This window comes from Bombus affinis, chromosome 5 (genome assembly GCF_024516045.1).
Source record: "Bombus affinis isolate iyBomAffi1 chromosome 5, iyBomAffi1.2, whole genome shotgun sequence".
Classification (NCBI taxonomy): Eukaryota; Metazoa; Arthropoda; class Insecta; order Hymenoptera; family Apidae; genus Bombus; species Bombus affinis.
In genome coordinates this window covers 8,895,187-8,904,912 of record NC_066348.1, presented here as the reverse complement: position 1 = coordinate 8,904,912, position 9,726 = coordinate 8,895,187, and the positions used below count along the sequence as shown (strand labels likewise).

Genomic DNA, 9,726 nt, shown 5'->3' with positions numbered 1-9,726 from the left:
ACCAAAAGTGAATTAATGTGTCTAGATTCCTATAGTTGGTATAGAGTATAGATAAACTATAGTTACATGTTATATCCATTGACAAACTGAAAGTGTTATCCCCGAACAGCTGATTGCGTTTAAAGGACGTTCAGACTAGGTACAACGTGTATCATACTAATGTCGTATTGCATATGCGTGTATGCAACGAGAATGGAGAACTAGCGTCATTTGCGTGGGTGCGACCATGCGTGGTCGAAGATTCACGGACGGCCTTACGGATCGCAGATGATCCAGCTCAATCGTCGCAACATGTGCACGCGTAAATGGCATTGCCTCGATACGCTCATCCTTCCGTCCTCGACGAACCATGACGATCCGAAAGGCGTGAACACGCGACACACAAACGTGCGTTAAAGATCGATGGTGTACATACGTCGCAATTCTAGTCGCCGAGCATATTCGCATCGATGTTGGTCTCGAAAATCATTGAATAAAAAAATTCGTATTAGTGATCTTTATAAAATGTCCCAAGTGTTTTTAAACATTAAACATAAATCGTTAAATCTATTGGTAGCTTAAATTAATGATTCATAATTTTATTTGAGTGTGGGTCTAGCCTGAATTTTTTAAAATACAATTTTTAAACTCGAATCTTCCCAAACGGAGTCAAGCTGTAAAAAGAAAAATATAATTATTATAGTGTATAGAGTGTGAAATAATGGTTTTTATTTGGTGTATATAAGAAGCGTCTATTATCTGAATTAAAGGTTTGTGTTTCCTTTCTTTACTTACACTGAACTGAATTGCAGCTCCAATGAAAAGAAAATAAATTGAATGACTATTGAAATAAGCTAACTGCGCAGAAGTCGGATTACAAAAAGAGGAAGTATTTTTTTAATGAATGAAGAGTGATGGTTTTAGTATCTGAAAAGTTCTAGAGAAACTTAATTAGATATATTAAATTTAGATATCGAATATATATAGATATCGAACAATTTTATATTATTTTTTCTTTTTTATTTATATTGTTTTCTATTTACTTTTTGTCTATTATTACCTATATTGTTATTTTATTTATATTGTTAATCAAATCAGAATTCTAGTAAAATTTGAAAAAAGCAGTAAAGCACTAGATTGATTTAATTACGTCATAAATAAATATAAAGGCGTGCTCAGGGCGATGGTATAATTGCAAAGAAACAAGGATGATTCATCACGATAATTTGAATACAGATTCGCGGTCTCGAATCGGTTGATCGAGTGCCAACATCGAGAACGACGTCAGTGCCGCGGCTCACTTCCGGTCCTCTGCGCCGGTAAAACGAAATTCTAACCGAACGAACGATTATCTCGAAACTTTTCAACGAATCATTCAATACTTCGAAGCTGTTTTTTCAAATTTGAAGTAATTACAACAAGTCTTCCTTGTTTTGCGATGTATTATAATACAGGTTAGTAAAAATCTTAAACTCAATTCATAAATTTTCATTGACTACATCATCGGATATCTATTTCGAAAGTACAATGTATCTTGATTACAAAAATTGTGAATTTTGAAATCTTGAAATTTCACTTCATTAATTTAACCGAGAAATAGGCATTAAAAAATTTATAATTTTAGGTTTTTATTAAGGTTAGATTACTATTAAAGTTACATTTTTATTAAACTTTAGATTTTTATTACTTTATGAATAATTATCTTATTTTATTATTTAATAATTATTTTACAATTAACTTTTGTTCTCTTTTTTAAAATTTCAATACCATAATAGGAATCGAGTATAGAAGAAGGTGTAATAATAAAGTATTTGTTGAAACGTATAGTGTAATTGGTGCAGAAGCTCGTTGATCTCCTCAACCGTTGTAATCAAATAATTGCTGTCGAAGATGGTACGCGTTGCACGCTTGTCCCACACGAAAGAAGAAGCGTCAAAGGTAAGTTAATTAATGGAAGCGGGACTAAGATGAAGATTCGCGGAAAACGGAGGACAGCCTAGTGTATATGTTGTTTGCCTAAGAATGGTGAATACATTTGCAGCATACTGCGTTAGTCATAGATATTTCAGACGCAAACGGAAATAGAACCGATGCCAAAACGTGTCGCACGTTTTCGATTCAATTTTTAATCGAAGTTAATTACGTTTACATTAATTTTCTGTTATACAATCCTTAATAATAATAACTGTCAGTGAAAAATAAAGGAGACAAAATGTAATGCATTGCTATGTATTTGCATATGTTAAAGCACTGCAATAAAAAAATTATGATTAATTAAGAAAAAATTAACAGGTTTGAATAAACTTGGATATAATATATCTTCACTTATGTATTACCTAGTTCACGTCATTCATTATTCATTCATTCCATTTTTCATTAAAACAGTGTCCAATTATATTGCTAGTAGTATTATCATAAATTTTACCGATATATAATCTGCTATTACTATTTTCGCTATAACCACTGAACTCTTGATATACCATTACTCTATGTAATTTTACACACTGAATTATACGATAACTGATGAATAATACGAATCAAAAAGTTTCTTTTTAAGATTATAGAATCAGTTTAAGATTATTAAAATGAATTTTTAATAATATTTCTATGATCTTCTGATGATTGCCGATTTATAGTTTTGTACTGATTTATATTTTTGTTCTAATCACTGTCACGAGAAAACACATTCTGCATACACTTGAGTAAAAAAATTCTTGGCGCGAATAGAGTGTAATCTAATTCTAAGAAATTCACCACTCAAGCTACTTTGGGTTCACTACGACATACAGAACACGAGGATTCCTAAATTCCTGTAATACCAATCATTCCAATCGCGTCAGGTCTCCAACATTTTCTCATTACAATAAGCAACTAAAATGTTTACAAAATCATTAGATAAAACTTTTACACAAAGGAAAACATAAAGCAAATGAGATATTAAACACGGTAAACTTTGGTACAAATTAGACGATAACTTCCTTATGCACATCAAATATAATATGAAATCCAATGAATCTAAGATCCAAACAATCAATCAGATAACTGATATTTTGCTGTATTCGACGACCCAGAAAACATAAATGAGACATTAAACACAGTAAGTTTTAATATAAATTATATGACAACTTCATCGATGTGCACATTAAAATATAACATAAAGTCTAATCATTATCATTAATTCAGACTTCATATTCATTAATCTTCACTCATACTCTTCAGAGCGACTTCCATCACTTTCTACTTCGAAGAGGCGAGAGAACACGCGGTAGTTCATCGAGAAGAACCGTGGACGTCCGCGTTCGACAATTTTCGGATCCACCCTAAAAGCGTGTTTCGTCGACACGAAGCCGAGGATGACTCTCGTCGGATATTTCAGTCCACTGTTAGCGCGGTGCAGCGCGCATTAATACGTATGTAAGCTCGTATCGTGTGGCTGTATATTCGCTGGTTCGTTTCGCTCGCTCGCTCGTGGCCGTGCTGTCTATTATTAGTCGACAGTCATCAGAGTCGGCTGTATCAACGCGCGGTCGAACGACAACGCGGAAAAAGCTGGAAGAAAATTCGACGAGAAAACGCGAGAAAACCGCGTGATTTTTCGCATGTCACGTGTCAATTGATAGACGGCCAGTAGTTACTGCTCGTGTTGCCGGCAAGTTCGCCGTTCCCGCAGTCACTGCCACCCTACCGCGACAAGGATATCCATCCGACGCTCTCTCGACGCCCTTGGAAACGATGATGATTCTCACACGCTTTCCACTGTGAGTTTCCCCTGTTTGTTTCGGTACTGCGTCTTTTCGTCCACCGAAACGACATGTACAATCAGAGTCTCTTTGTTGCAAGCACGTTTTCTTTTTTAATCTACACGTTTCGAGAAGTAGAGAACATTCTCAAGTGTTTCTAGAGATTGCTTTATTTCCGAGGGAGAATCATATTCCAATTTTATTATAATTATTTATGTATAGGAATTAGATGTTTGAATGAATTAGGTAATAAATATAATGTGAAGAAATTCTTTAGAATAATTGCTGTTTTTATATTGAATCTGTATGTTAATTTATTGAGAATATTTTGTGATAGATTTTGAGAGTTACATTTGTTTCAACGTTTGTTAGAATAAATTGTTTACAAGTTGGGATTAACTATCACCATAGTTCGTTTGCTTCTAATTAAATTTTCATAATCGATAAAATACGATATAGCAATGCATAGATATAATGGTATCGACAGAATTAGAAAAATTTTAATATAAAGTGCGGCTGTCCTTCTATTATTAGAGAAATCAATTTAGAACACCATATACAGTTGTCTGTAAACAATCATTGTCACGTTTTTTTGCACAGCTACCTGAAATTAATTTGCTGTTTAATTTTGCAGATGAGGGATGCGGTTCCACAGAAAGGAACTAATAATAATAATCATAGCAGTAATAATAATAACAATAACAACAACAATAATAACGTAACCACGTTAAAAAGTAAACCTTCCTTGGAAATTTATCGTCCTCCAGGTTCATATTTTACAGTTTTTATTTTATTATACCACCTTTTAAATTTCATTTTATTTTTAAGAAAATCAAACAATTTTTCTAAGCTTTGACATATTTTTTTAGGAGGAAGAACGGAAGGAACTACGGCGAACACGACTAATCCACGATTAAACGTGCATGCCAAGGAGTTCACTATGAAGCAGAACGATTCGCATCCTTCTAAGTGAGTATAAACTACTTATGGAATACCTAAGACTAGGTCGACGTATCGAGAATGCTTGAAGAATGTGTAGAAAGCCAAGACGAATTTCTTGCAAGTGGAATTATTATTAAAGCAATTTCTAGAGAAAAGATCAATTAAAAGATATCCATTAGAAATAGACTTTATTTTGACATAAAGAAAATAATAAATTGTAATCTGATTATTAAATATTGACATTTTATTTAAAAAGAAAGAAAAGATACGTGAATTGTGTATGTTTTAAACAAAATACCTTTCTAACAGAGAAGTAAAAAGAGTTGAAAGTAATTTCGAAACCAGATTCATTTTTCGAAGCGTCTTACGAAATCTAAATATTGTAGATTAGTATTCGGATCAACGTTCGAAGTGAAAGATAGAGTGCAGGATTGTTTCAGCGTGTTGCAATGGCATTTTGATAATATTTATAATGTCTTATTGCGACCTATGTGTGCTTAATAAAAAAAACAATAGTTTCAGTTCAGCGTTTTGCTATCTATTTATATGATCGGCGATTAATGATCTTGATTCAGGTCTCGGACAAATGCTTCAGAGCGATCTCCGTATTATTTGCAACACAGCAAGTCGAGTGGCAACGTGCATCGGTATCTTTATGCTCAGCAGCAGCAACAAATACAACATACCTTTCAGCAACATCATCATCAGACATCTCGTCACTCTCAGAGCGGTCACCATTCGACGGGATCTGCATTACGGCAGTCACATCCGCTCGATACCTCAGCATCAAGTGGAAATATATTACATGTAATGGAAGTATATTACATGTAATCATCTATTTATAAAATTATATCAATCATCGATTGATAGAACATGGATAAGATATAAAAAAAAGGAAATACTCAAAATATTAGAAGAGACATGAAAGAAATGAAGTTATATAAAAATAAATACCTATTAGCAAAGATGAAATGAAAAATATTAGAAAAACAGAATACTACGAGAGACGACAAGTATTAAGCATTTATTTTTCAGTATTTTCTTCTTATAAAAAGATTAATTTTAATATAGATGCAATGTATTATTCAAAATCATTTTATTTTATATTATGATCTAAGCTGTTTAGCTTTGCGTGTTTTAAAACCTGTGAAAAACCTTGTAGAATGGAATGCAAGCGCGCGTAGGATGAACGTGAAAGTATCGCGTACTAAATACATTTTGTAAAACAGGGCTCGGGTAGGGTCCACTTCAACGTAGATCAAAACGATGTCAAAGCGAATGCAGCAAAACCTGCTAGGCTCACAAAATCGTTATCCTTTGTTTCCACTTATGGACTGAAACGATCGAAAAGCTTGAATGCAGCCGATGTGTTGGCCGCGAAGGCGGTGAATATTTCAGACGCGTCTGAATTGGGAAAATTCCCATCTGTGATTCAAGACACGCTTCTGAGAGCTATAGAAGGTAATGATAAATATTAAATATAATAACTTTATGTTTTGAGGGCGAGGAATAATATTTGTTAATTACAATTTAGACACTGGTTAATTATAATTTCTTTTTATTTAGATCCAAATCTATTAAATGCTCGAACTCTAATGGAACTCGTGCGACATATACTAGAGAGGGTGGTCGAGAACCGAAAGTATGCTGAACCAGCAGCGAAGATCTGCATCACTATTATAGAGGTCATTATTCGTTGAATTATAATTTAATATTAGAATGCGTACAGTGTCGAGCACATAAATAGGAACATTCTGTTTTCATAACTTGCGTGAAATATTTATTATTTATATTTCCATTATTATTATGCTGTGAAATGATAAAATTATGAAAAAAAAACTCATGATGCAATATTTTATGATGCAGAAAGAAACAAAGGAAACTTTTTTGGAATCCTTACTAAACACGTGTCAGCAATGGTATCAAGACCGAGTTAAGATACTCTACGACGGCTCCAACTATCATCGTTACTCCGCCTTCATGACGTTTTTAAACGAGATGTATTGTCAGGTAGAATCAATTTGTCTCATAAAACAATCTGTGATAAATACTTGACTCATAAAAGTCTGTAATACAATGGGATGATCTTTAAGTGATCGTGCAATTGATAATTACGTTCTGCAATACTACGTATGTCGAACCAAACTTGCTTTTTGCCATATGACTCAAAATGAATGACGCACATACCTATGTATCCTTATACATATGCATGATTTCGGTTACAGCTAAAACGGAGGCAACTTCAGTTAAAGACACAACAGGAGGGCGTTCCTCCCGGACGTGTTCTTCTCACACTGCTTTGGAAGTGTTGCCAAGATTGCTTACAGCCTCCAGTTGTAAATTCTTTGGCTGAGGTAGGTTCAACATAGCACCAATACAAATATTAGATTGATACGTATTGCTTTTTTATATAAAACTCTAAAATCTATGTAGCTTCCTTCAAACATCATATTATATTTAATTAAAATAATTTATATACGATTCGGCGTATTTCCTTAACAGATTAATTATATATAGAAAATCTTGAAATGAAGTTGTTACAGATTCTTTATTTACAGATTTAAAAATAGCTTTTACATTAAAAAATTGTCTAGAAAAATAAATTCCATGTTTCGAATTTAAGTACATATGAAGTAAGATTCGTAATAATGTAAATCAGTTCATTATTGTTTTTCATAAAGAATCATCATTATGCTTTTTCATAAAAACGTATTAAAGATATAACTGAATTTTGAAATTAAATTAATGTTTAATCATATGAATTGTGATTATGAAATTAAAGGGACAACACTTTTGAAAGTTGAAATATGTAATTAAATAGATTCTCAAAGTCTTGCCTTACACCGCCATGATTCTCAATCCATGACATGTAATTACATACTTATAGAATGACCAACGACATATATTAGATTTACATTAACATAGTTATACTAAATAAAATGACAAGAAAGTAATTATTTCCTTTCGTGTTAAAGACTGACTGTCTGTTCTTCATCCTAACCTGCATCGGTAAAGACCTGGACACTGAATTACCTGCCCAGTTGCAGCAATTGCTTGGAAGTTTAAGAGACGCTTTTCTCGCGGAAGATACAATACTACCTTCAGTCAGGAAGACTCTTTTACAACTGATCGAACTTCACGCCGCGCATTGGCAGCTCCCAGCACCGGCAGTCGTTTATTATTATCCTGGATCGACCTCGAAATGATGTTCTCGCTCTCTTGATCCTTCCGTCCGTTCGTTGGTTTTCTGTGTGGATACGTGTAGACTTGTAACGTGCGTGTGAGTCCGTTAACAGAATTACTTGTAATTGAACACATGCAAACTGTATGGACCACGCGAATAAAAAGGAAACGAATGCTGTTAGTGGAGGCTGCAGGGCGTAAGAAGCTGTTTGAAGGTGACAGCCTGGAGCAACGTCGCTCGTCTATTGGTTTTACGTGTCCCATTATCATGAAAATATTAATTTATGGATAGTGGCATAGTTTTTGAATGTTGGTTGTTTTTTAAAACAATTATATCGCTTAAATTTATTAGAGGATCTTACAATTAAAGGAGAAATTGGGACATTGTGAGACGCTATAATATTTGATATTATAGATTCTTTCTCAATATTTAGTTCGTATAGTAACTTATGCAATGTTAATAACCCTCTAATAATTTTAAGCCCTATTAACCATTTGCGCTAGAATAATGTGTTATGCACATCAATACTTAAATATCTTAAATGGGAAAAGGATATACATAACACGTTGTTCGATTTTTCTCTATTTATATTTGAAAATTGAAATTCACAGCGAAAATAATGTTATCAATCAATCGTATTACAACCATACTAAGTGCACACATTATAAGATTTTATACAAATGACCCTAAGTACTAACTCGCTGTCGATTGTTATGGTTGGGTGTGTTAAGAACGCCTATCGATCAATTACCAGTGCAAGTGGTTAAGAACATTAGTTTATTTACACGATTGTAACGTAGCGTCTTGAATGCGTAATAAATGGTTCCAAAATGCAACTAGGAAGCTGTCTGTGACGCGTTCTTGCAAAATTTTTGTTAATGTTCAGGCGATTATAGGTGGCTAATGCGTCAGTCTTGCAAGATGCGAACGACCGTGATCTCGTTGTTATCACAAAGAATGATTGTGCCTCGATGATCGGTATTGCGCTTCTCTGTGGGAGATGTTGCAATTCGCGGTCGATGTTATTCACAGTCGTTTTGTTCAAACGAATTCTTGGACGTCCATAATCCATCGACGCGATGATAGACGCGTTTTCTAACGGTTCGAATTAGAAATTACTGCGTTAGTAAGTCAATGGGTTAGGAAATCAGGGTCAGTCGAAACCAGTGCGTTGTTTATTCGAATTATCCCGCGAACATCGCAAGATCTGAGGGATTCAAAGGACAGGTTAAGGTTCACGTTTGTACGGGGACCTTAAGAATTAGGCATGTATATGCGTAACGAAGCGACGAATGATTTTACGGGGCTGATATCTGCAGAGAGTACGTCATCTTTGGAAAAACGAAGAACATGAATGATCACGATCTTTGATAGACATATTCTATTTCGAATTTTCCTCAACTTTTTCCGTGAATACGATGCTATACACGAAGTACCTTAAAAAAAATACAAATGAAGAATAAGAAGAAACGAATCGAATCAAAAAATGATAAAATTACCGTCGAACTTATCGAACGATACAATTTACAAAAAACGACCCTTATGTGGAACGATCTGAACGTTTGCGATAATGATGATCGTTATATGGTTTTCTTTTTTTAAGTTTGTGGAGTAAATGATGAATAAAAAAATGTAAAATGTTGTTGTACCTAACGGTGTGTCCTGGGTGCATTAAAATTCGAAATCGAATGATTTTGTTTCTGTATATATTACACAATACCGATCACACGACACTCGAGCAAAGTAGCGCATGTGAATTACTTAAATTAAAATACAGGTGCACGATTCTTTTTTGTTTCAACTCGTTAATCGCTTTTCAGCCTTGTTTGTATAGTAATGACGGTTTTAATTTCAGGTAGTAGAACAAAGGATATACTGAAC

General features: G+C 33.9%; 1 protein-coding gene across 2 annotated transcripts; it reads left to right on the top strand.

The window, feature by feature from the left end:
* Nucleotides 1-253: 253 nt before the first annotated feature.
* LOC126916081 (CBP80/20-dependent translation initiation factor) lies at nucleotides 254-9,534 on the top strand. 2 transcript variants are annotated; one of them, XM_050721462.1, is made up of 11 exons: nucleotides 254-749; nucleotides 1,216-1,433; nucleotides 1,807-1,917; nucleotides 4,354-4,486; nucleotides 4,589-4,688; nucleotides 5,237-5,468; nucleotides 5,891-6,122; nucleotides 6,228-6,346; nucleotides 6,528-6,671; nucleotides 6,887-7,015; nucleotides 7,637-9,534. In XM_050721462.1, exons 3-11 carry the CDS (start codon nucleotides 1,870-1,872, stop codon nucleotides 7,865-7,867), a joined length of 1,368 nt encoding a protein of 455 aa, XP_050577419.1. In that variant the 5' UTR covers nucleotides 254-749; nucleotides 1,216-1,433; nucleotides 1,807-1,869; the 3' UTR covers nucleotides 7,868-9,534. The 2 variants fall into 2 exon arrangements, with proteins under 2 accessions (XP_050577419.1, XP_050577420.1); XM_050721463.1 differs by lacking the exons at nucleotides 254-749; nucleotides 1,216-1,433; nucleotides 1,807-1,917 and adding an exon at nucleotides 3,423-3,737.
* The last annotated feature ends 192 nt before the right edge of the window (nucleotides 9,535-9,726 follow it).